At 57.1% G+C, this 26210-nt stretch overlaps 1 protein-coding gene across 2 annotated transcripts; it reads left to right on the plus strand.

The window, feature by feature from the left end:
* The first annotated feature begins 2811 nt into the window (after positions 1-2811).
* Adam11 (ADAM metallopeptidase domain 11) lies at positions 2812-20808 on the plus strand. Of its 2 annotated transcripts, XM_050156559.1 has the most exons (26): positions 2812-2933; positions 3401-3585; positions 10528-10604; positions 10756-10822; positions 11948-12033; positions 12123-12198; positions 12608-12674; positions 12738-12805; positions 13178-13252; positions 13331-13402; positions 13552-13718; positions 14122-14206; positions 14309-14399; positions 14524-14575; positions 15001-15100; positions 15190-15261; positions 15379-15471; positions 15805-15885; positions 16422-16472; positions 16587-16650; positions 16812-16911; positions 17054-17173; positions 17258-17426; positions 17527-17641; positions 17724-17814; positions 18374-20808. In XM_050156559.1, the coding sequence occupies exons 1-26, from the start codon at positions 2870-2872 to the stop codon at positions 18420-18422; spliced, it is 2337 nt and encodes a 778-aa protein (XP_050012516.1). In that variant the 5' UTR covers positions 2812-2869; the 3' UTR covers positions 18423-20808. The 2 variants fall into 2 exon arrangements, with proteins under 2 accessions (XP_050012516.1, XP_050012517.1); XM_050156560.1 differs by lacking the exons at positions 2812-2933; positions 3401-3585; positions 10528-10604; positions 10756-10822; positions 11948-12033 and having other exon boundaries at positions 12431-12674.
* Positions 20809-26210: the final 5402 nt, after the last annotated feature.

A 26210-nucleotide genomic window follows, 5' to 3' on the forward strand; every position in this document is an offset into this window, starting at 1 on the left:
TCTTATTCCCTTCATCATTCATTCTGTCCCCTGGACAGACCCAATCTATGGTGTAGGCTGCAGACTGGGGACCAGGCCCGAGTGGCTCTACCAGCAACGGTCCCTGTCTGTCACATGCCCAGGTTGTCACATGTCAACCTCCCCCTACCTGAAGCTTCCAAAACAAGATCTGGGCCCTTCACCCACCCATCTTGGCCCTCAAGTTTTTCAAGGAAAACTTGAGGAGAGAGTTGCCTAAGAGCAGAAAACGCTACATGGAGAAGGGCCCCTAGTGTGGAGTTTCTAAAGAGGAGTAGACCTCTCTCTCTCATGAGGGTAAATGGGACCTCAGGTGTGGCATAAGGACAGAAAAGGTGTTAGCCAAGACCCCTTGGCTGGGTGGAAGCCAAAGTGGCAGGCCATAGCTGTGGCACTGGGGTAGGGATGCCATAGGCAACTCTAAAGAGGGGCACGGGCAAGTCCCAATGCGAGAAGAAAACAGCAACTTCCGTCAGGAGCCTGTCTAACGGGGGAGACCGTCTCTGTTCTTCTGAAGTTCCCAACAGGAGGGCCACCAGTTTGAAGACAGAAATAGCTCCTGACCCATGGGGGTAGACAGGAAATCCAAAGCCAGCTCGGCTGGCCAGACACCTTGTAGCGGAGCTGAGAGGGCTCAAGATGGGTGACGGAACCTTCCCTTGGGAAGTGAGACAGAGTCATAGGACAGTCAAGACATCCAAATGGGTCCACACAGAACCAGGGACCCAAAAGATAAGTGATTTGGGAGCCAAAGAGTCATACAATTGAACCCAAACTGGTTTAGGGTGCCACCAGAAAAAACAATGTCAATCAGAGCCAGGAAAGATTCCCCAGGAGAAGCAAAGGTATCGGAGTCAGAAACTACAGTGACTCAACCTTGGATTCAGACTCCCTGTGTGGGCCTAGATGGATGGACAGACGGAGATATCAGCCTCAGGGCCCTCCACTGTGGAAAAGCCCCACCTAGCCTGTCTGAAGTCTTACCGTGTCAGGGTCTGCCAGTGTGCCATGGTACCTGACATATGGTGGGGTGGACCATCACTCTCCGCTCTGGCATACCAAGTGGCTTGGAAGTATAGGAATCAGATGTACCAGTCCCCACTGAACCTGCAGGGAGGCAGAGGTGGGGACAGGCTTAACCAGTGAGGAATGGGACTCTTGCCTATGACACACACCCCTCATTAGCAGCTGGGGGACTTAGAGTTCTGTAAAACGGGGCGCACAATCTTGCCATCCCAGAAACCTGAGTTTCAAGGGGAAACCACATGGTAAGGCCCTCTTCCCAAAAGCCCCTTCACCCAAGCATCCTGGAGATTTTCAAGATGTTTCCAGAGGGAAGGAAGAATTTGCTCAGTTTTGCTAAGCATCTGGGGCTGGAGTGGCAGGTGGTTGAGGAGGGGGAAGTCACCTCATTCCCAGCATTGATGTCAGTGCCTCCTGGGAAATCGCCTTCTCACCTCTCCTGGGCCTAAAATAGAGCTGGGGGTGGGGGGTGCTGTCACAAGCTAGAGGCAGCTCCCCAGTCCCCAGCAGAGGCCCTGAAGGAGCAGAGGACGCAGGAAGGGGTTTCCTGTCTCCACTCTTATTCCTTAGCGACCTGTGGTTCCCAAGGATTGGTATAAAAATGCCCACGGTCTTCGGAAGTCACGATGGGGCCTAGCGGTGGCCACACAACCATGCGTACTCAGTCCCCAGGCCAGGCATCACCAATCAGAGGCAGGGACCCGTGTCATGTCCCACGTGCTCCTGGACATCTCAGCCAGGTATTGAGTTCTTCCACCTCTCCGAGAGGTCAAAGATCCCAGCCCCTGACATTGCATCTCTCTTGCCCAAGAAACCCAAGAAGTGGGTTTAAAGGCTCAGCTGGGGCAGTGAGGCTTGGGGACATGGCTGAGAAGGTGGGTCACAAGTATTTTATAGCCAGAGCAGCCTAAGCGGACCAGAGACGTACATCTGGCGGCTCCAAGTAACTTCTGCTCCTTAAATAAGATCCCGACATAGGAAACAAAGGAAGCAGGCTGGTCTTATGTAAACGACCTGGGCAGTTTGTGTTTTGTTTAGGGGGAAGGATTGGAATGCCCCCACCTGAGGAACTCAGGGCCTCTTTGTCAAGAGAAGGCAGCCTGGGGAGCAGATTTAGGCAGGGAGTGGGAGAGCTGCAGTGAGCGCCTCTGCTATAGATGATCTAGGGGTCCTGGAGGAGGCACCGAGGTGTGTGTGTGTAGGAGTTCAAAGAGGACAACTGTCCCTCACGCCACAGAGCCCTCTCTTACCAAATGCTACAACCTTCTGTCAGCAGAGGCACTGGGGCTGGGGTACCCCATTCAAGAGTACTAAGCCCTGGAGGAGCGCCAGGATCATCAGCCACGCCCCACACCCAATTCCCCAGACGGGACTTCGCAGAGTTATTGCTCACGACCCTTTTCACCCGGCCAGCCTCCACCTGCCAATCCACGGGTTGCAGATCCTTAAGCGAAGAGGTGGTTGCGGAGGGGTCGCAGGATGGGGTGCACCTGCTGAGGGAGTGTCGGGAAGAAGGGTCCCCGGGCGGTGCCCCTTTTGTCCTACCGCAGCGGTGGCCCGGGCCCCGGCTGGGGGGCGGGGGGCGGGCCCAAAGCTCACGTGCTCGCCGCTCGCCTCTTAACCCGGCCCTGCGGCCCCGCCGGGATGGCCACAGCCAGAGCTCGCTGAGCCCCGCGCCACCCACCCGCGACCCCCGCCCGGCCCGCACGCCCGCCCCTCTCGCCGCCGGCGCTGCCCGCCCCCGCCCTCCTCCCTCCCTCTTTTCCTCCCTCCCTCCCCGCGCCGCTCGCAGCCGCAGCCCCCGGACCCGGAGGATTATGAGCGAACCATGAGGCGGCTGCGGCGCTGGGCGATCGCGGCTCTCCTGCTGCTGCCGCTGCTCCCCCCGCCCGGTAAGTGACCCTGACCGCCTGGTCCCTGCCCCCGCGCCCCTAGTCGGCCCGTGCCCCGGGCTTTTGCGGCGGTTTCTGCTGCAGCCACATTTTCCTGCAGTGTTCCGGGTGACAGCGGGTCCCGAGCGCGGGAGGGTAGGGGAGCGGGAGAGGAGAGAAGGTGCTTCCACCCACCTGTCCGGATCTTGCTGGCCCTACCGCTACCATCCCCCTGAAGCTGGCCGGCGGACTCTGCAAGTCTCTGCGGGTTTGGAGGTGGGGGGGCAGTCGTGACTGTTGGGCAGAATGAAGCTCTCGGCCCCCTCCCCGTGGGGCTCTTCCCTTGGCAAGGCAGCTAGATCCACCTACCCGTATGCCCACTGGGCTCCAAGGGCTGCGACCGAGTGGGGGCTGGGGCGTGCTCCCCCATCCCAAGTCTTTTGCCCCATGGAGGGCATCTGCCTGCAGCTATGGCCTTGTCTTCTCAGGTCTTGGGGCCCTGGGTCCCAGTGGAGCTCTGCATTGGAGGAGCTCAGCCCAGGTGGGGAGCCCAGAGAGGCCAGAGGGCCCCGAGGTCACAGAGCCCAGTCGGCTGGTAAGGGAGAGCACCGGGGGAGAGGTCCGAAAGCAGCAAGTGGACACCAGGGTCCGCCAGGATCCTCCCAGGGGGACGGTGAGTGGGGCTGTGTGGTGAGGTCAGGGAGCAGGAAAAGGCCTCCCAGTCCACCAAGTAGCCAGGGTTCGGTGCCACCCGCCGAGGCTGCAGCTTCTGCCGCCTCCCTTTCCGAGTAGTGGTCCATCAGGTAGGACTGCAGCCCCACAGTGGAGACGAGGGGACTCTCCAGCTCCAGGCCCCTCCAATCACTGTGGAAACCCCCTGCCCCGCGCACCCATAGACACTGGCATGCTCAGGTTTCAGTTTGCTTGGGGTCATCCTTCAACCAGTCCCCAGTGCCCACCAGAATCAGCGGTTCTGTCTAAAAAAGGTCTTGGGGGCAGGGTGGCACCATGAAGCTAACTGCCCAGTCAGGGACTCATGCTCCTAAGCCCCACCAAAGCCACCCTCAGTGGACTTTCTTGGAACAGTGTGATGCTTACTTCTGCCTCAGTTTCCCACTGGGCACACACAGGCTTAGCCTTCTTGTCCTAGCTGAAGGGGGGCCTTTCAAAAATGCCCCACGGCCCAGAATTCATCTGCAGATGCCAGCTCTACCTGTGCCCTGTCCCTTTCAAGCGGCTGGGCCCCTGCCTCCCAGAGGAAGGTTAGGAATGAAAGAGATTAAGTGCAATTAATAATTAATTAAGCTCATGCGAACAAAAATCACCCAGATGGAATATTCATTCAGCATGCCTGAGCTCTCCGGCAGCTTGAAGCTGAAAGTTAGCCAGGCCAACAGGGGCGGCAGAGGGCTGGAGAGTGGAGCCCGGCAGGAACAGGAGGTGGAGAGAGATTCAAAAGAGGGGCGAACCCAAGGAGGAGAAGTTGGGGCAGCTGGGAGTGGTGGGAGGTGAATTGGGCTGGGCAGAGGGAGGAGGGGAACCGATGAGACTGGCGTCTGGCCCTGCCTAATGTACTTGGTTAAAAGCCCTTAAGAAAGAGGGGGGGTGAGGGGGGTGCAGGGGTGGGGAGTAGTTGAGAGAAATGGACTGGAGCAGGAAGGAGCATGCATAATAGATGCACCATCGCTCAGGGCCCTGTCATGGAAGAGAGGGGAGGGGGCTAATGGTCCTGAGTTGGCAGCTGCTACAGGGGTAAGCGGGGAGTAGAGGCCAGCTTCGGTGCCCACTCCAGCACCCAGGGTGGGAAGCTGAGTGAACCTCAGGGATGTCCCAGGCCCAGGGTTAGGGTAACCTGGCCGCTGTCTGGTTCCTAGTGTAGCTTTCTATGAACTGAGCTCTCCCCAGTGGACTTGACCCTGCCTGACCCCTGGGACTCTGGCTTGAGCTTTTTACAGGATGTCCAAGTTGTGGGGTCGAGGTATAGCTGGGAAGCAATAGGTGATGAAAAGTGGGGGCTCCGGCTGGGTAGGCTGTGCCTCCAGCTAGTTCTTGTTAGCACAGCAGGCCAGGACTATGAGGAGAGATGGGGCAGGGCCATGGGGCTGGGCTGGGCGCCTTGGATGTGCTTCTGCTGGGTGAGTGGGTTAGCGTGTGTGTGAAGTTGGGTCTCTGCAGTCAACTGAATCCAACACGTTCGAAGTAGCTGAGGTGTGGGAGTGGAGAGTTCTGTGGTTGCTGTTCACCAGTGGAGGTTTCTCTAGGCCTGAGACCCTTTATAGGGACCTCATGCATCTGCCCCAGAGGAATTTCTTGGGGCCCTGGCATCTCCATCCCTCAGTTTCCAAAGTCTAGAAACTTGTTCAGGTGGGTAGGGGAAGTAAAAAGCCAAGGCCATGGCTCCTCTGGGCCAGGCTCTCTACTGAGTACTGCACACATATTAATTGCATTGTTTAGTTTCCATAGACAGATGCTTCTTTCTGCCCCTCTCTTCAGAAGAGCGAGCGCAGACTCAGGCTTGCCCAAAGTTGATAGACCTTAAACCGGTGATAGGAATGGTGTTCTCCAAGCCCAGGAATTTCCGAATTTGGGTCTGAGGGGCAACATCTCCAATTCTCCCAGGTTCAGGTTGGAAGGACGGAGGACACATGCATGTCCAAAAAGTCCCCTGACTGAACCAGGTCCTGGCAACCCCCTACATATGCGCGCACACGCACACATACACACACACACACACCTGGCACTGCTTCCCAGGGTCAGAAGTTCAGGACTGATAGAGTCAGGACTCAACAGGAGGTACCCTGCCTCTGCCCAGACCCTCTCCTGGGGGGTGGGGACTGCACTGCAGCCTGGGTTTTATCAGTACCATCCCCGGTGATGCAGAGTGAGGCCTGTGCTGGCCACAGGGAACCTGCTCTGGCTGGAGGCTCTCATGCCCCCTTTCTGAGTTTCATTGTCCTAATTCCTAAACTCAGGGTGATGATAACAAGAACTCCTGAAAACCCAGAAAGCCATGGTCTCAGGGGGCCTTCAGCTAAGGAGCAAGGGAGGAAGAAAAGAGGACCGTTGTGTGCGGTTGGGTTGGTTCACTGCTTAAGTGCGTCTGAGCGGAGGAAGCCAGCTGACTGAGTCCATAGCCCATAAAGCTGTTGCCTGGCCCTGAGAAACCCAGACTCCTTGGGGGACCAAAGGGAAGATAGGCTGTGGGCAGCAAGCAAAGTCAGGACTTGGGGTCCCAGGCCTGCTGATAACTCTCACCTGCACCAGGTGTCACTGGGAGAGCACACTGAAGAACTGCCAGAGCGGCCATTGCCGTGGTATGTCTTTGTTCAGGAGTTGAGGGCAAGTGACGCAGGCCCCCCAGACACAAGGCCATGCTGTGATTTGCTGCGTATGGCAGAGAAGCATTGTGGCTCTCTGATGGGGATAAAGTGGCTGGAAGTCGAGGACAGGGCATCTGGGGGTTATTACCTGTGCAGCTCCAGGTGGGGGTTGAAGAGGTGACCTCTGCAGTCCTCCCACAAGACTCTAGCCTGTGGGCCTGACCTTACCCAAGCACCCTCCCGGCTGCCTCGAGGAGCCCAGCTGTCCGGAGTCTGTCCCCAGAGGGACTGATGACCCTGTAAGGGGTGACTCCGTCCTCAAAAATTTAGGTCAAGCCCAGTCATCGGAAATCTGTGCACCTGTTCCTGTTTGTGGCCTGCCGCCCTGTTGATGAACGGGCCTTTCCACCTTTGCTGGTGGCTGCTGAGGCAGGGGGTTGCTGTTGGATGAGGGGCTCCTTCTCCATTTGCTGTCACCAGTCCCAAGAGGTGGTAGTGTCTCCAAGCTTCGAGAGTACAGTGAGACCCTCACAGGCAAATCACTCCAAGCAGATCCGGAACACTAAGCCACCATTCCTGTCCCCATCGCAGGAGGGAAACAAAGGAAGTATTTTACCCTCGAAGCCCCGTTCAGCTGTCAGGCTGCGGAGGTCCTCCATATTGCGATTACTGACCCTGACTGTAATGACGTGTTGAGTTGAGCTTCATACCATGCTTGTGACACCCCATTTTACCCATAGAGACACTGAGGATAGGGGTGAATGGCTCCTTAGGTCTTATACTGTCCATCCACCCCAATGAGTGCTGAGCACTTGGATGGGGGAAAAGGAAACAATAGCCCTTGCCCCAAAGGACTAAAGGTCATTAAAAGGTGAATTAGTGATTATGTATGTGTGTGTGTGCATGTGTGTGAGTGTATATGTGCATGTCTGTATGTGGTGTGTTTATGTGTTTGTGCACGTGTGTGTGTGTGTGTGTGTGTGTGTGTGTGTAAAAACTGGATACTTAGGTCAAGCAGTGGTGGTGTACACCTTTAATTCCAGCACTCAGGAGGCAGAGGCAGCGAATCTCTGTGAGTTCGAGGTCAACCCAGTCTACAGAGTGAGTTCCAGAACAGTCAGGACTGTTACACAGAGAAATCCTGTTTGAAAAATCAACAAAACGAACAAAAAAAGAAAGAAAAAGAAAAACTGGACACTTAGAGATTGAGATCTGTGAGTGGGTGAGCCTTCTGGGGACTGGCAGGCATTGGCTCTGCTGATGAGGAGCTAGAGGAGATGGGGTTCAGAGTACTGCGGGGCAGTACCTAGAGGCTGTGGGGAGCAGAACTCTGCAACTCAGATTTTCTGGAGCACCCTAGAATTCTGGTGGTCTTTAGCCACCCCCCCCCTTTCCTACCACGGAGATCGGAGGTCTGAGACAGAGACAGCTGTCTTCCTCTCTGTTCTATAACCTGCTGGGGGGGCACGGAGGAAGTGAGGCATTGGGCAGCCAGAAGCAGGTGCCTGGGACGCAGGGAGGACCTGCCAGGTCACCGCAGCTGGCATGCAGACACAGCCTCCAGCCCAGGAGTGAGACTTGGCCTGGCACCTCCCCAGCATGACCCTGGGCCTGTCACCATCTGGTGTTGCTCCCTGTGGACCTGCCAGCCCAGGCAGGGTGAGATCAAATGAACAGAGCACCTAAGCGCCACGGTCGCCAAGACGTAAGAGGCAAACGCGGGGCATGGGGTCATGTCCAGTCCAGAGCAGTCCTGAGCAGGAGAGGCTGGGGCATGGGGGTGCAGTTGCTGTGACCTCATGTCTGGAAGGCCCTGGGGACTGAAGGTAATGGGAGGAGGCAGGGCTGTGGCTGCTGCAGGGACAGTGGGCCAGCCTGGCACGGAGAACCACTGACTTTGGTAGAGCACTGGCCAAAAGCTTGACAGGGACTTGCAGGTCCTGGAGCCAGCAGCCCAGTGCCTGAGGTATTCTGGGCTTGCAGTATCAGGTGCTCCCTTTCGGGAGCGGACTGAGCTGGGCCAGGCCGACATGCCTTGGTGTCTGAATTCTCAGCTGGCTCCCACTGCCTGTACAGATCCCCCTCATGGCCGGTCTTGTCTCGGCTGAGCCCCATGTCCACTGCAGAAGGGTGGTGTGTCCCAGGGCTGAGCCTCACTGGCTGAAGGGTATTGGAGAAAGAGAACCTCTCACTGCTTTTCCTACAATGGGACCAGCATAGCCCTTGCAAAGCCAGCCTCCCAGCTCTGACCTGCACTCACCTTGCCTTCGTCAGAGGGAACATCTGGGGCTCAGGGGGGCTTCTGGGCCATTCCTAACAGGATCAAGGGAAGGGGCCTGGAAAGCAACTTCTCCAGGCTGGCAGGATAGAGACAGACAGACAAGCAGAAGCCGTCCAGAGATGCCCTGGCAGAGGTGCAGGAGCGAGGACCGGAGCCAAGACAGGCCTAGGAGAGGGGACAACAGACTTGGCCAGGTTAAGGGCTTGGGGGGGAGGCAGCAAGAACTCATTGCCCTTGGCTTTCTATTTTGAGTCTGATCGATGCTCAGGGGGCTTGGGGTGGAGCTTGGAACCTCAGATGGCCTGGGATGGGGTGAGTCTATGTCCTTGGGCTCACAGGTCTGTCTTCCCAGGCCCTGGCCTTTGGCTTCTCCTTGCCCACATTCCCAGAGCCTCCCAGGCCTCTGGGCCGACTTCCATCTCCTGTCATCTCTGTAGAAGAAAGACCTTAGATATCTATATATTCTCTGAGGTTGTATATCAGCCTTGTTTTGTTGTTGTTGTTGTTTTTCTTCCTTTTCTGTTTGGGGGACAAGGTCTCAGTGTGGAGCCACGGCTGACCTGGAACTATGGCTAGCCTCAAACTCATGATCTTCCTGCCTCATCCTCCAAGTACTGTGATTGTGGATTGCACCACCACACAGAGCATTAAAGCCTCTTACCTATGTGTCCTTGTCACACCAGTTAGTGTCTCTGTGCATTGGTTCCCAGCTGTCAGGAAAGACAGGAGCAGCTGTCCCACGGGGTTGTTGGAGAGATCAAATATGGCAGTGGTCATAAAGGGTTTCAGACCAATGCATGGCCCTAAGCAGCGCACCAATGCATGGGCCCAAGCAGCGCACCAATGCATGGCCCCTATGCAGTGCTCAGAATGGATTAGTTGTGGCTAGGTGGTAGAGGAGTCAACTAGGCATGGGCCGGGAAACCCGTTGGCCTTAGTGTCAGGGTTCTCGTCCTGCATGGTGCTCTCCAACACAAAAGCCAGTCAGAGAATAGACACCCCTACCTGGACAGGAAAGTGGCAAGGCTCTTGCCTGACTCTGGAGGTCCACCCTCCTAAATAGATGGGGTAGGAGGCAGACTCCAACCCCTGAATTCAGCCCACAGACCTTTCCAAGTGTTCTGGGAGACCAAAGCCGAGTTTCCAGCTTGGGGTGGGGCTTGGGCCCCGGGTGTGTCCCCCTAAGTGGTTGTAACTCTCAGACCAGCTCCCCCTTAGCCCAAGCTCCGCTGCCCTTCTCTGGGAGTGGGGTGAAGCTTTCCCTCCAGTCTTTGATGTCTCTATTTTCCCACCCCTACCCGCTAAGCAGCTGGGCACCCAGGCAGAGAGGGCAGCCATCTTGCTCAGGCCTAGTCCATTGCCATGGCAACCTGGAACCTCCCAGCCCCACTGCATATGCCCCTTTGAAAAATTTATCAGGAAAACTTCCGTGTTTAAAAATTAACTGTGGGATTGAAATATTAAAGATGAGCTGCCTTGGGCAGGCAGAGGGCAATGGGCTGGCGCTGTATGGAAGGGAGCTCTACCCTTCTTCAAAGTGGCACCTGCCCTTGTCCAGCATCAGGGCCCCATGGTCAATTCCCACCTGCTCCATGAGTCTGAGAACCCAAGTCATCCTGTGTAAACTGGGCTTGGGGCCTGCTTCCCTTCCCCTGCCCACCCATAATCTGGGGACCCTTCCGCCTTTCTGTGGAATGTCTGGGGGCTCCCTTCCATTCCAGTGATGATGGGGTGGCCCTGCCAACAGCTCTGAGAACCTAGCATGAGGCCATGATTCTTAAGGAGACTAATCCAGAAGGTAGCCAGAGGACAGAGGGTTCTCGGGACCTGGGTGGAAGGTGGGCTGTGGTCAGGTTGAACAGCTATATCCAGGAAAGGAATGGGCTCTCAGAGTACAAGAACCCCCGAGAGGGGTCTCCTCAGCTGCTGGAGCTTGACTGCCCCTCCCCAAGTATCCTTTGGGGTTCCCCACCCCAACTTCAGGCTGACTCCTCTCTGCCCTTCCCCACGCCAGCCCGTGCACCTGGCCCAGGTGAGTTTCGTCATCCCAGCCTTCAACTCCGACTTCACCCTGGACCTGGAGCTAAACCAGTGAGTGGAGCCTGGAGCCAGAGGGTGGGCAGAGGGCAGCGGGCAGTGGGGCTTGGCTGGCGGAGGGTACTAAGGGACTTGTATTCTTAGCTGGAGTGGGACCTAAGCAGGACCTGGCCTCACCAAGTGACCCTCCTTCCTGCTGTTTCAGCCACCTCCTGTCCTCGCAGTATGTGGAACGGCACTTCAGCCGGGAGGGGACAACTCAGCACAGCACTGTGAGTGACTCTGGAAGGGACCGAGTGGGACCCTTGCTCCATGGTTACGGGTGCCAAGGTGGGGAGGTAGAAGTATGAATCAGAGGGGGTTGGCCTGGCATGTGGGGGGCTTCGATCCTCAGAACCCCCACACAGAGAACTGGGGAGGACCAGGGAGTTGGCTGGTGGAGGTATGTCAAGGGCACACTCAGCATGGCCTGGTGTCTGGGGACCTCCCATCCCTCCCCACCTTAGAGGCTTGGGGGACCAGCAGTTAGAAAGGACAGGTTGACTGGGTGATGTGGGTCCCTGAGCCTCCCCTCATTCAGGCTGAGGTCTGACTTCCCCAGCCTCCTCCCTTGCACGAAGGTGTCATTGGGTCCTTGTTATGCCATGTTAGCTATATCCCCAGAATCTCCTGGGAGGGAGTTTTGGAATGACAACCCCTCCCTTGCTTAGGGAGTGCTGGGGATCAAACCTGGGGCCTTGTGCATCTTAGGCAAGAGCTCCACCCTCCCCTGAGCAGCAGATCAAAATGCCTCCTCTTGCCCTGGGAGTCCCGGATGCCTGCCACACTAGGGTCCCAGTCCTGGAGGCCCTGGAGCTTGAACAAAGATGAATGAGTGTCTATAAATAGCTCCCCCCCCCCCAGCCTGTTCTGGAACTGGAGCACAAGTAATTCCGCAGGAAGCGGAGCTGGGAGAGGCGGGTGTGACTGGTCCCCTCTGACCTATGAGCCGGGTCAGGAGAACCCATGCTGTCATAACCCCTCAGCTGCAGACCACATGTGCCTGGGAGCTCCTGCACCAGGGTTGGGGGTGCATCTACAGCAGGTACTGGTTAAATGACACATTGTATGTGACCGCTCCGCACAGGGCCCGGGGGATGGCAGGTACTATGTAAGAGCCATCTGTTGGTCTCAGAGGAGACTGGGATCCCTCACCAGCCCCAACAAATAGCCAGCCAGGAGCTGCTGCTGTGGCCCAATGTCCTCATTTAAAGGGGTAGACGAAGCTGACCCAGAAAGTGTTAGGAGTTTGTTCACGGTGACAGAGGAATTAGCAGGCCCAGCAGCTTAGAGCTCCTGGTGTTCCTAGTCCCGCGCTTGGCCAGGGTGTCCTCACTCACAGCTCCGCTGCTCCCCAGGGGGCTGGAGACCACTGCTACTACCACGGGAAACTCCGAGGCAACCCAAGTTCCTTCGCTGCTCTCTCCACCTGCCAGGGGCTGCAGTGAGTGTGGCAGGGGAGGCAACGGGCAGCGGGGTGGGGGAGGGCTCTGCCTGGCCCAGGATGGAGCAGAACCTTACCTCTCTCCACAGTGGGGTCTTCTCTGATGGAAACCTGACTTACATCATAGAGCCCAAGGAGATGGCTGGGCCATGGGGACCCCCACAGGTAAGCCAAGCCTGCACAGAACTTCCTGCCCTCCTGATGGCTGTACATGCTGGGACTAACCCCCCCCCCCCACGGCTGTGGTGCCTCCTCCTCCCCTGCAGTAACCTCAGCCTCACTGCCCTGGGTGACCCCAGCTTTGGGTCCTGCCTTCTGTGCCCCCATCTCCAATGTCCCCTCTGTCCCCCAAGTGACCTCTCCCTGGGCTCCAGTGTCCTTTGCCCCTGTCTCTCAGGGCGCCCCCAGGTCTTGACCCTGGAATCTGAGCATCTAGGAGATCAGATCCGACATGGGAGCTCTGGCCAGTTCTGGGTCACCCCAGGGTGGGGTGGGGGAAGGGCTGGAGCTGCCTCCAATCTGGGCCCAGAGCAGACCTGGTTGGCTCCCCAAGAACTCATTCCCCTCATTGCAGGGACCCCTTCCCCACCTCATTTACCGGACCCCTCTCCTCCCAGCCCCCCTCGGATGCAGGGAACCAGGTAAGGGAGGGAAAGGGGGTGGGGCTGGACAGCTGGGCCCCTCTTACCTACTGCTCCCCACAGGCTGCCTGTTTGCTGTCCCTGGCCAGTCTGATCCTCCCACCTGGCCCAGGCTGAGAAGGAAAAGGCAGGTATGGGGCCCGCATAGCCTCGGGCTGCAGAGACCTTAGACTGTGGTCCAGGGCAGGTCATCCCCACCTATGGCTGGGCAAAGGAGACCTCAGAGCCATGGGGCCAGGAGCCAGGGAACTACTTCCCAGAAGGGCTCCTCAACTCCTCCCCATCAGTGGTGTCTACACAGGTCCCCATTTTGGGGACCCTCAGATACTGTATGTCCTCTGCCCTCATTTCCAGGCTGGGAGGGATGGTATTTTCTGCCAGTTAGGGGCTGGCACTGTCCCTGACTGGAGACCAGAATGCCCCCTCCTGACAAGTCTGCCCATGGTTTGGCCTTGAGCCCAGACGTGGAGGGGACTGATTCCAAGTGCCCACCCGCCCTCCAGGTCCGCAGGGGCCACCCCACGGTGCACAGCGAGACCAAGTATGTAGAGCTGATTGTCATCAACGACCACCAGCTGGTAAGTTCCCAGGCTGAGGGGGACCCTGGGAGGAGAGGCCCAGGGGAGCCTCGCCTTCTTCCCCACCTCTCTCGGCAGTTCGAGCAGATGCGGCAGTCAGTGGTCCTCACCAGCAACTTCGCCAAGTCTGTTGTGAACCTGGCAGACGTGGTAAGCAGCACCCCGGCTCCCATCTCCTCTTCCTTCCCCCACCACACAGCCAGACACTCGGGGGTCACTGTCAGTCACTGGCCCCCATTTCTTGAGAATATAGATTGCACCTTCCCTCCAGACCCCCCTCATCTTCTCTCTGGGCCCAGATATACAAGGAGCAGCTCAACACAAGAATTGTGCTGGTTGCCATGGAAACGTGGGCAGATGGCGACAAGATCCAGGTGCAGGAAGACCTACTGGAGACCCTGGCCCGGCTTATGGTCTACCGGCGGGAGGGTCTACCTGAGCCCAGTGATGCCACCCACCTCTTCTCGTGAGTCCCCAACGCGACACCCTGCCAGATTTTGCCAGCTGGCTTGTTCTGACTGCCTGTGTCAGGAGATGTTTGTGGAGTTGGTGTCTGCGGGTGGGGCTTGCCTTGCAACTGACACCTGCTCCCAGCCTCATGTACCAGCTGAGTGTCCTCTGCCTCTTAGGCTGGGCAAGGGATGTGCTCTTTGCCTTTCTCTTGCCAGACTGCCCATTGTCTCTACCTCAGCAACCCAGTACCCTAGTGAGGGACCAGCACAATTTGAGGCCCTCGGACCTCTGATTTGACTTCCGGGTGAATGAACCCAAACAGGAGAGGGGCTGGTGTGAGACCACCAGGCTGATGTGACGGGCTGGGATTCACTGCTACTTCTGCGAAGCCTTCCTGACACCTCTCTCCCTTCTAGGGGTAGAACCTTCCAGAGCACCAGCAGTGGGGCAGCCTACGTGGGGGGCATCTGCTCGCTGTCCCGGGGTGGAGGCGTGAACGAGGTGAGCAGAGGGTCAAGGCTGGGAGGCCAAGAGGGCAGCTTGCTAAGACACAGTGGCGACCGGAAGGATGTTGACATCCTGTGCTCCATCTTCCCCCACTAGTACGGCAACATGGGAGCTATGGCAGTGACCCTGGCCCAGACGCTAGGGCAGAACTTGGGCATGATGTGGAATAAACACCGGAGCTCGGCAGGTACCAACCCTGAAGCCTACAGCCGCGTCAGACACACCCAGCCCCTCCTGAAGTGTAGAGGGGTCAGTGGGAGGGGGGATGTACTCATCCACCCTATCTCATGTGTACCCAAATTACCTCATAGGGGACTGCAAATGTCCAGACATCTGGCTGGGCTGCATCATGGAAGACACTGGGTGAGTTCTTGGGGAAAGACTTGGAGAAGGGTTTTGGGGAGCATTGGCAGTCTGGATAGGTGGTTTCAAGAGGCCCAGCTCAAGAGACCATTCAGGATTCCAAGAATACATATCTGCAAACAGCGTAGGAGGCAAGGACGCCTAAATTGGCTAGACTGCAGCGCGCTCTCTGGCCACTGGGAGGCGCCCGGGCCTCGTGCGAGCTGCGGTCCCTCGGAGCGTTTCCACACTGGGCTCTCTGTCCCAAACGTTCAGTGAAGCGAGCGCCAAGTGGCGTCCTCCAACCATTCCTAGATGGGCATGTGGGATTGACTGTCGTGCAATCACCGGGCAGTTCCTCAGCCTCCTTGTGGTGATAACCAAGTCCCCCACGGGAGGGCTGAAGGGCTGCTCCCCAGCAGCACAGTCTCTTCACACCTGCCCAGGTTCTACTTGCCCCGCAAGTTCTCGCGCTGCAGCATCGACGAATACAATCAGTTTCTGCAGGAGGGAGGCGGGAGCTGCCTGTTCAACAAGCCTCTCAAGGTACCAGCACGGAGAACCGGGAAGCGGGGTGGAGGTGGGGTGGGCAGGGTCCCAGCCAGGCTCCCGACATCCCCTTCCCCTTCATTCAGCTCCTGGACCCTCCCGAGTGTGGGAACGGCTTCGTGGAGGCGGGGGAGGAATGCGACTGTGGTTCGGTGCAGGTGAGCGGTCTGGGCGGTCTCCGGAGTGGACCCGGGCTCTAGGTAGGAAGAGTACCGAGTGGGGAGGATCAAGGATAAGGGCTCGCCCGCCTTTCCGCTTTTCCCCGCTCCTCTCAGGAGTGCAGCCGGGCGGGTGGCAACTGCTGCAAGAAGTGCACCCTGACTCACGACGCCATGTGCAGCGATGGGCTCTGCTGTCGCCGCTGCAAGGTGAGAAGGACCTAGCGGGCACGGGAAGGAGGGTGGGGCCAGGAGCAAAGAAACAATTGGATGCCCTCGACAAGAGGCGGGAGGGAGGAGGAGCAGAGTGTGTGTGGGCGGGGCCTACCCCAAAGGAAGCGTCAATGGAGCAGGGGTTGGGTGGGCCAGGTCTGGGGAGTGATGGGGGAACGCGGGAAGTTACCCTTAGTTGTTGAGGGCGGAGAGGGACAGGAAATAAGAAACTGGACTTGGGAGCCAGGTTCCAGGAGGACAGTAGAATACCCTGGGAGGGCAGCGGCGAGATATTTATCCTTTCCAGAAACACATTCATGCTTTTCCTAGTACGAGCCACGAGGTGTCTCCTGCCGAGAAGCGGTGAATGAGTGTGACATCGCAGAGACCTGCACCGGCGACTCAAGCCAGGTCTGCCAAACCTGTCGTGCAAGACAGCCCCTTCCCCTATAAGTTTGGATTTGAAGAGCTGACTCCTCTCTGCCCCTCTCTGCTTAGCCGCTGGCCACACCGCCGCTAACCAGTCTCAGCGTTTGTTTTTTTTTTTTTGTTTTTTTTTTTTTTTTTTTTTTTTTTTTATCTCTCTCTCTGAGAAGGGGGTCCTTCGAGCATCCTAGCTCTGTTCCTTCGGTCATTAAACAAGCATTTGTAGTCAGGCTGGTACTCGCACTGCCTAGAGCCAGTGTCTAGTGTACGCGAGGGATCCAGTGGGTAGTAACGTTGGTTAATTAAATCTCAGGCCTTCAGGGTAATGGGTGCAAGAATCTGAAGAAGCCGGTAAAAGCCTAGGGATTTACCAGTCAAATCCTCAGGCCCCTGTCCTTGATGTGGAAGAGCCTTGCAACACGAGGCCCCTTTGGGAAGAATTTGCTCCCTACATTCTTCCCCTGGTACCTCAGATAGCTCAGGCTTGGGCTACCCTGCTCAGCCAGCCCCTCTCTCTACAGTGTCCCCCTAACCTTCACAAGCTGGATGGCTACTACTGTGATCATGAACAGGTATGAGGGATGGGGGTCCCACCCGGGGGAGGGGGTCCTTCCATCTGAACTCTGCAGCCTCGTCTCCACTCTGATCCTCCAGTGTCTTCACACTTTGTCTCCTATGGGTCCTAGGGCCGTTGCTATGGAGGCCGCTGTAAAACCCGGGACCGGCAGTGCCAAGCCCTTTGGGGTCATGGTGAGTCCAGCTGGGTACGGGATACAAAGGCTGGGGGGGGAACCTAGAATTGAGAGCTGAGCTGGGGTCGCTTCTGGTTGAACATGTGTGACTTCTGAGGACCTTGGGCATCAAGCCCAGGGATCCGTGGGGTGATGGATGCTTCCTCTCGCTTTCTCTAGCGGCTGCAGATCGTTTCTGCTATGAGAAGCTGAACGTGGAGGGGACAGAGCGTGGGAACTGTGGGCGCAAGGGATACGGCTGGGTCCAGTGCAATAAGCAGTGAGTAGCCATCTGTGTGGGGCATCCTGGAGCTGGGCTCAGGGGATCTACAGAGGTGGAGGCTGCTCTAGGGAGAGCCCATGAGGCCCAGAGGGGGAGGGAACACAGGTCTGAGGCAAAATCTGGGCTCATTGTCCAACAGGGATGTGCTCTGTGGCTTCCTTCTCTGCGTCAACATCTCTGGAGCTCCTCGGCTAGGGGACCTGGGGGGAGACATCAGCAGCGTCACCTTCTACCACCAGGGCAAGGAGCTGGACTGCAGGTGTTGTCTGGGCCTTGGCTGGGAAGATGAAGTGTGAGGGGGACTAGGGGACTGGGCTTGAGACTGGCTCTCCCGTCTCTCCAGGGGCGGTCATGTACAGCTAGCCGATGGCTCAGACCTGAGCTACGTAGAGGACGGCACAGCCTGCGGGCCCAATATGCTGTGCCTTGACCATCGCTGCCTGCCAGCCTCTGCCTTCAACTTCAGCACCTGCCCGGGCAGCGGGGAACGGCGCATCTGCTCCCACCACGGGGTGGGTGTCTGAAGGCCAGGGGTAGCAAGCTGGAGGAGGCTTACGCAGGGACGCAGGGACACGGCCTTGCTTACCTGTGCTGGCCCCACCTCGCCTGTAGGTTTGCAGCAACGAAGGGAAGTGCATTTGTCAGGCAGACTGGACGGGCAAAGACTGCAGCATCCACAACCCTCTGCCCACATCCCCTCCAACCGGGGAGACCGAGAGATATAAAGGTGAGGCTGAAGCCGGCTGGTGTGCTCCGTCGCCCATTTTCCGTGCCTGTCCCTGCCAACCAAGCCCTGCCCTCCTCCCCAGGTCCCAGCGGCACCAACATCATCATTGGCTCCATCGCCGGGGCTGTCCTGGTCGCAGCCATCGTCCTGGGCGGCACGGGCTGGGGATTTAAGTAAGAGACACATACTCCCTAGATTCCCCTCCAGGTGCTTGGGGGTTCAGCACCCCAGACTGTTGGAGTCTAATGGCCTCCGTGACCGGTTAGCTTACCCAGAACTTAACACATCAGCCCACAGGGACTTGTTTGAACAGTTAACCACCAGATTTTACAGTAACTTCTGAGGTGGGTAGGGTCTGTCTGAGATGTCTCCCAGTCCCTATCCACATTCAGCCCATGAACTCCAGGACATTGCTGTTAGGGTCTGCTCTAGACCCCATACTGGGCACCTGAAGAACCCTGAGGCCCAAGGTCATGGTGCGACTTAGTGACAGAGCCAGGACCTGAACCCTCCACCAATCTGGATAGATCTGCATGGTCCATTTGTGGGGCAGAAGGTCTTCCTGGGATAGAAGGCCATTCCTTCAGAGAACAGGAGGTTCACACAACTTTTCCTCTCTCTCTCTACCCCTTCTCCCCCACCCAACCACCCCCCCCCCCCCCCCCCCCCCCCCCCCCCCCCCCCCCCCCCCCCCCCCCCACCTCCCGCCTGTCCTCTCTTTGGCAACTGAAGAAACATCAATCGCGGAAGGTACGACCCGACCCAGCAGGGGGCAGTGTGATGCCGGCCACGTCATCCCTTCCGCTGTCCTTGTCTCCATTCCATCCGTCCCCTTGCATTCTGTTGACCTGGAGCTGGGATGGTCCGAGTCCCGCAGCCCGGCGGGCAGCCTGCGCCCCGGCCCTTCCTCCTGCCCACCCGCCTGTTGGGCCCTGGTCCACCTTCAGCTGTCCTTTCTACAGCCAGGTCCCATGGCCGGGTGGGCGCTGGAACTGTGCCCCCGCCACCCCTGCCCCTAGGAGCGGGTCTCCCTCTGCGTCCTGTCCCATCTGTTTTGTCTACCATGCCACCGCTGTCTGACCTCTGCAGACCCCCTCCCGGCCAGTCTGTGACTTGATGCCTCCAGGACCAATGGGGAGGAGGGGCGGGGCATCTGGAGGGCTCTCCCTCAGGGCCCAGCCTCCTGTACTCTCCTGATGCCCTCTCTCCATTCCAGGTCCGGAGGGGCCTAAGTGCCACCCTGCTCCCTCCGAGCCTGGCACCTACCGTCTCGGCCCTGAACCACGAGGCTGCCTCCACCCTGCCACAGAGGGAGGCACCATGCAAAAATGTCTTCCAGGTCCAAACCCTTCAACTCCTGGCTGCACAGGGGTTGGGGGTTGGGACAGTGGCCCCATCTTTCAGACCACCCGGGGGGAGGGGCCTGGAGGAGGGCACTTCCTGCCCAGTTCCCCACCCCGCCTCATGCGGCTTTGGCCTTGCCCAGGTCTCCCCCTGTGAATGTAGCGTCCATCGTCACAGACCGCCACAGCTCAGGGTGGGGCCTGGAGCCGTGCCTGGTGGGGCCAGGTAGCCACCAGTGGACACAGCTGGGTGACCCCTCTTCAAAAGCGGGCAGCTGGAACCAGGGTGGTAGTTCTCTGGGACCTCAAGGGAAGGAGCTGATCTACACATTTTTCTCTTTCTTTTCTTTTCTTCCCCCCCCCCCCCAATGGATTTTATCTGATGAATGTAACCTTGGGGTTGCTGGGGCCAGGGGCAGTTGTAGGGATGTTCTGACACTTACAGGAGGGCCTGGAAGGCCTGAGGCCTTGTGACCTCCCAGCTCCCTCTCTGGGGGGCCCACACTGGAACCCAGCAGGGGCTGAGCAGCCCTGTGTGCCCCGCCTCCACCCAGCTTAGAAGAAGTCAGAGTGCTGATTCAAACCAAAGCTGCCTGTTCTGTGCCCACTGCCTAGTTCATGGGTGCCGGGACCCTCTGTCCCGGACTGTCTTTGATTCCAAACCAACCGTCCTGTCCCTGCCAGGGTGCATGCATTTGGGGGTATAGAAAATATAGTCCCTAAAATAAAATGGCACCTTTCCCCTTTCAAGAAGGGTGATTCTGGGGCTGTCTCAGGGTTCAAGTGCCCCCTGATGTGGCCTGGCTGTTCCAGAGCAGGCTAGCTCCCACGGAGAACTTGGGGAGACCTGGTGCCCCCAGGGTCGGTGCCTGTGATAGAGAAGACTGAAGGCTGACTACAGGCTGTTAGGGAAGTCTTCACAGTCCCCTGCTCAAAGCCTTTACTCACAGGCTGAGTAGTAAGTTTACAGAAGTTCCCCTGTCTGTCCTCATCTGGTCCTAGCTGCAGCCCAGCCTGAGAGCTAGGCCAAGGCTGGCAGAAGTGCTCAGCCCTCCCACGCAGTCTGTTGTGGCCTGCCTTCAGGACCCCATGTGGGACGGAAGAGCTCTGGCCTCTTGCCCTTAAAGCCAGCTGGACAGGCAGGACAGAGCAGGCTCCCTTATGGATGAAAGCCACAAATGAAAGGAGCCCCCTTCTTGGGGACACCCCACTCAGGCTAAGTAGTGGCTCTGGATACCCCAGGGCCAGAGAGTTACCCGTTTGTGTTCACTCTGTTTCTGAGGCCTCTTTGAGGAAGGCTCATGGGAAAAAAACAAAAAAGGCTTCATTTCTCTAGACCGCCCCAGCGGCACCCTGGAGCCTAGGACCCGTTCGTTGGTAGCCTTTGGGATGGCCAGATGGTGTCGGTTACAGTGGGGTCCTCAGCACTGAGCCCCAGCTGGCACTGTCCTGGGACAATAAGACAGACTGAGGCCACCAGCCCCACTAGGGAAAAGGCTGGATTTTGCATTGTTGCTAGAATGCCTTGCGACCTCCGTTAGGTGACACACCTGCACACAGATGGCAGTGCACCTGGGCACAGGCATGTGGACCTACACCCCTGTACCACTGTGAAGGCCTCTGCATACAAGGGCATGACCACATGTGTCTGCGTGTCCTTGGTGGGGACATGAAGCACACAAGACTCCCGTGATCTGTCCCACCCCAGCAGCGCCTGGCCTGGCAGCACCCAGGAGGAAATGGGGGGAGGGGGGCTGCATTCACCTGGCCTGGACCTGGGTTCCTACACATCCTGTAAATATGTCATCTGGGCTGGGGTGGGGAGACAGGGCCAGGGGCCCACATTAAAGATCACATTCTGGGCTTCCGTGGAGCTCACACCGACCCGTGTCTCTCCTCTCTGTAAGTGACCGTTTCCAGTCAATCAACCCTCTCCACACAGACTCTGGAGTGTGACAGTTCCAGTGCTGGGGACAGAACAGCACCTAGGCCAGGGAGGGAAGTAGAAGGAAGGGGTGTGGTTTCCCTCCATCAGTGAGGAAGCTGGCAGTGGGTGGAGCTAGATCCTCCCTTCCTCGCTGTCCCAGCAATGACACAGTACCCCTCTGCTTTCCAACAAGCAAAATTAGAGATGAAGGGGTGAGGGGTGGGGGGTCCAGGGCCACAGACAATGGGACTTAATTCCTTACTTATGGAAGCCAGAGAAGCCTCTGACGTATCTGACACTTATCTTTGTCCCATTGAGCCTGGCTGGGTAACACTGGCTCAATGGCACCATCACTGGCTAAAAAACCAAGTGTGAAGCTGAAGCCGCTGCTGTAACCCCACTCTGGAGGCAGACAGACTGGGAAAAGGGCGTGGAGGGCAGAGCCACTGCAGAGCCACTACTGGGAGGGCAGAGGTTCCAGGAAGGAGTTAGGGGAGGGGGGGAATAAAGAGGGGAGGACAGAGGAGAAAATGCAGCAGGCATGGGGATGCAGGAACTGGCACTGGTCCAGAACTGTAGCCACCTGGGCACAGGGCTACATCCAATCTAGACCCCTGCTGGTCCTCTGGGCTCTGGCATCCCAGATCCCAGGGTAGAGGAAATCTAATGTGTCTCTAGAGGCCCATGGCGGCTTCTTCTCATTCAGGGCCCTGAAGAGAGGCACAAGTCATTCTCAACCTGTCTGTCAGTCATCCACCACAGCCGAGGCTTGCCCCATTTCCTTGCTCTGGGCTGGATCATCCTATTTTTAACTTTCTCCAGCACTCCTGTCTCTCAGATCCTCTGTCTCCCTGCTTAGCCCCTTCTCAGTTCCCGGCTTCTGTTGGCTGGGCCCCATCACTGGCCCCAAAGGTAGTGAGGAGTGTGGCAGCTGGCAGACAGATGGTCAGGGCAGGCAAAGGGCACGAGCACCCCACTCTGAAAACCAGCAGGGTCACCACCTGGTCTACACAGTGAGTTCCAGGTCAGCCAGAGCTACATAGCGGGACCCTGTCCCAAAGAACCAAAAACCAAGATACGATCCTTTGTTTGGGCCGCCTCCTTCCCGCACTGCCCCTGCCTCTGCATCCTCCAGCTAGTCAGCGCTCCTCAGTCAGGGATTCTGGGTGAGCCCTGGGCGTGGAGTTTCACTGTGGGTCCCAGTTATGTCTTCTCTGGCTAGCAGTGTTCCCTCACCAGGTGCAGGAGGTCAGGGTAGAGGCTGGGGTCAGGTGGCTTCTCTTACCCCACCAGCACCGAGTTCTCCGCTGATCTAAAAGAACCAGGCATCCATCACAGCTCATCCAGTGTCTAGAACAGGACAGAGCCCCTCCTGTCCCCAAGGACAGGATTCGGGCCACACAGACAAGATGCATACATATTTTAAAACTTTCGTGCAGACTATTTTAAAAGAAACGGGAAAAGATTAGCGATTTTATTCAGCCCAGTCTACCTAAACTACCCTCATTTCAATACATAAAAAAACTCAACAGATAACAACCCGGGACCGCTAGGTGGACGCTCTGCCCTCAGCCACATCTCTGTGCCAAGATGTTACATTCCTTTTCCTGAGCCTTTAAAAAGAAGAGGGGAGTGGGGAGGAGAGAAACAATCGGAAAGCATTTTCTTAGAGTTTCTATTGCTGACCAAAGAGTTGGGAAGTTGGGGAGAAAGGGGTTCATAGTCGAAGGGAGTCAGAACAGGAACCCAAGCAGGGCAGGGGCCTGGAGGCAAGAGCTGAACCAGAGACCATGGACCACAGTCCAGGGATGGTAGCACCCCCAATGGCCCGGTTCTCCTCCATCAATCACTAATTAAGAAAATGCCCTACAGGCTTGCCTACTGCCTAGTCTTAAGGGGCATTTTCTTAACTGAGGTTTCCTCCTCTCAGATGACTTTAGCTTGCATCAAGTAGACATAAAACTAGCCAGCCCATATCCAGAGATCTCGTCTACATTTGAAGCATGTCTAAGTTTGAACTAACCACATTCCAAGTACCCAGTGACCTTTGGGCGGCCACTGACACCTTGAAGGAGCGATCTGGAAACCCAGAAATTGTGAAATCAGATACAGAGCAGGACAGACGTGGATCAGCTGGACGTACGAGGACTTGTGTGCACCATCCTTGCTAGAAGGCAAGAGGAGAGCTAAAGAAGAGTGTGGTGGCTCACACCTGTGAGCACGCTGGAGGCCGAGACAGGAAGCTGGCAAATCCAAGGACACACAGTGAAACCATTTCAGAAGAAAGAGAAGAGCAGGATCTCACCAGCAGAGAGAGACCTAAATCTACCCGGTCCCTAGAGCGTTCTGTGATGAAGTAAGATTGTCCAGCCTTTCCAGGGCAGAAGACAGATTGGCGTGGCTGGGGCCTAGACCCTGGCAAGCTCTAGCCAAACCCAGGGCGATCTAACAGGCCTCGGCTCCTTAGCCACTCCAGTGTTCAAAGTAAATTATGAGGGGAATAAACACTCGGCAGTGCCAGGGCCTGAGTTATGGCTGTCATGTTCTTTTAGAGATCTCAGCTCTATCCAGGGAAATGCCCTGAATCGGGCCCTCGCCATCAGGAGTTCCATCCCCTTCAGGGAGGCGATGGGTTTATGTAAAGCCAGGGAGGATGTCTTCCAAGCAGAACACGGGACAGTCTTCCACTAGGTCACACACTACATTCTAGGTCGGTCTTCAGGGTGAACTGCCACCTGGTTACCTGGAATGCTGGTGGAACACCTCCACGAGGGAGCGTTAGCTTCTAGGGGTCTCTAGAGCACATCCTAGCTGTCCTCCAATCCCGAACAACGTTATGCACAGGGTCCCTCTGGCCACAGAGAGAGTGGCACCCCTAGGAGAGGGGACATTAACAGTCCTCACGGCCTGGGTCTGTGTTATTTCAGAAGGCCGCTGGCTTTCAGGTCCCAGTTCTCTGACCAGCACCGGCCAGCAGGTGAACTGGGCTCTATCCCTCTCAGGATGCCCAATCCCTCTGGCAGGGTCCTGTCTCCTGGGCAGCTCCAGGCCTCCTGACAAGCGTCTGAGAGGCTGCCTGCCGACCTCAGTTCTCCCCGAGAGAATGTAATGTAACGTTAGCAGCGCCAGTGCCCACTTGGGTTTAAAATAAACTTGCTATCTCCCTTTCCTTCAGCTGACCCCAGCAGCTCCCCACCCGAGCCCAGCTGACTCTGAAAATGAGATAGCCCCATCATTCCAGGGGCGGCTGAGACAATAGTGCTGGACACAGTGAGCGCACTAGGAAGCTGGTAGAGAGAGTCACCGCTGTGGGTGAAGAGGGGTTCTGGGAGGCAGGGCTGTTTCTCTGAGGGAAATGTGGCCTCAGTCAGGCTGGGGCTGATGTGACCCCAAAAGCAGATCATCACAGAGTGCCTCTCCTTGCTCCGTGCCTTGGTTCTCAGGACTTCATGTCACTTCCTCTCATCCAGAAGACATTGCTCCTGCTCTTCGTAGCCCCAAAACTCCGCACCCACCTTTTAACTTACTGTGATGTTGAAGATTCGCTTGGCAGGCGCTCGACATGGGACCCCTCTGCGTATCCCCTCCCACTGACACTCCGCCATCCCCTCTTTGAGCCCCAGCCCCTTTTCCCATCTTAGGGCACCATTCTGCCATTTTGTGGCTCTTTCTCTTTATTAGCTGCCAGCAACAACCCCCTCGCCTCCCCCCGCCAATCATGGTTCCCAAATTACCTCTAGCTTCTAATTCTTTCCATAACTCTAGGCCTTGCTGTCCAAAAAAAAAAAAAAAAAAAGCAAAAACCACCATGCTGGGCAGAGTGGCTTGTAATTCTCCAGCATTCGGGAGGTAAAGACAGGAAGATTGGGAGCGCATGGTCATTTTCACGCTACATAGTGAAGTTGAAGCAAGTCTGTCTCAAAAACAAAGCACAAATCCCTCCCAGATCAACATCCTCAAAGTCCAGCCTTCCCCGGAATCCAGGTCCTCACAGGCAGTTCCTTACCACCCACCCAAGTCAGGGAGCAAACCTGGGGCTGTCAACTCCAAAGCCACTTCCTCCCTCCCAGCATCTGGCTTGTGACACCAGCCAGCTCTGCTCATCCAGCGGGGCAACCACAGCACCTCTTGTACCCAGGGCTCTGACACTGCCTCTTCCCTCCTCCAGCTCATCCAGGCCCATCTTTCCTTGCAGACTGCAACCCGAGGCATTTCTCTCCGCTCTTTGAAGGTTCGCATCCGGGGAACTTTCCTCATATTTAAACTAGAGCTTCCTTTTGTCTCATCCCTACCCACTAGGCTGCACTACTGTCTCTAGATGCAGGGGTCTGGGCTCTGCCTTCCTGTAGCACTTCCTCTTTATCAGCTGCCAGTAACACCACCCGCCCCAATCTTGGTTAAAACAAGCGGAGCGGTCATGGGGCAGACAGAGAACCAAGGAGAGGTGCGCAATGGGACATGGGATCTGACTGGCTCCCAGACACCCTAACTAGGCTTTAGTCTGGAACTGGAGTGAGTTCTGGGGTGTGTTAGAGCAAAACACGTCAATCCCGGACATCCTCCAAGCAAGTCATGAGCACTGTGGGGGCAATTTCTCATTTCACGATAGCAACAAATGCTGCCAGCAAAGCTGGGGCCTGTTCCCTGTCCCACCTTCCCTACTTGCTAGCTCTCCTCCTCGCCCTTCATCTGTCCTGTGTCACGTGGTGTCCTATTCAGAAAGCCAGGGAACCCCCACGCCAAGTGGCTGTGTGCTGCTGGCCAGCCCCGCGCAGCATCTCGGGAGTCCCTGATGACCACCAGACACATAGGGCTATGGCCACCCCCACTCCATAGGTAATAAAACCCCTGGAGCCTACCCGATGTGCTGCCGGCAACGCCCCTGTTTGTGCCACACTAGTTGGACAGCTCTGCCTCACAGGGCCACCCGATACGACCAGCACGGGGTGAGGGGAGACACTGGCATGGCCGCAGTGGAAACAGTGCCAAGGTGAAAAAGGCAAGACACGGGACACCTACTCCCCTCCCAGGGTTTTATGGGCTTGCTCCTCCCCCGCTTAATAAATGTCAAAGTCTCATCGTGTTTACTTGCCAAAATACCTGACCAGCATCTGCAGCCGCTCAAGGGACAATAAAAGATCTTGGGCTGGTGAGAAGGCTCAGGCGGCAAAACACCTGCCTCAGAGAAAGGAGAAGCAGAAAACCTGCGCAGAGAGAGAGAGAGAGAGAGAGAGAGAGAGAGAGAGAGAGAGAGAGAGAGAGAGAGAGAGAGAGAGAGAGAGAGAGAGAGAGAGAGAGA

This window comes from Alexandromys fortis, unplaced genomic scaffold (assembly GCF_014885135.2).
Source record: "Alexandromys fortis isolate MF-2015 unplaced genomic scaffold, M_Fortis_MF-2015_v1.1 scaffold_31, whole genome shotgun sequence".
Taxonomy (NCBI): Eukaryota; Metazoa; Chordata; class Mammalia; order Rodentia; family Cricetidae; genus Alexandromys; species Alexandromys fortis.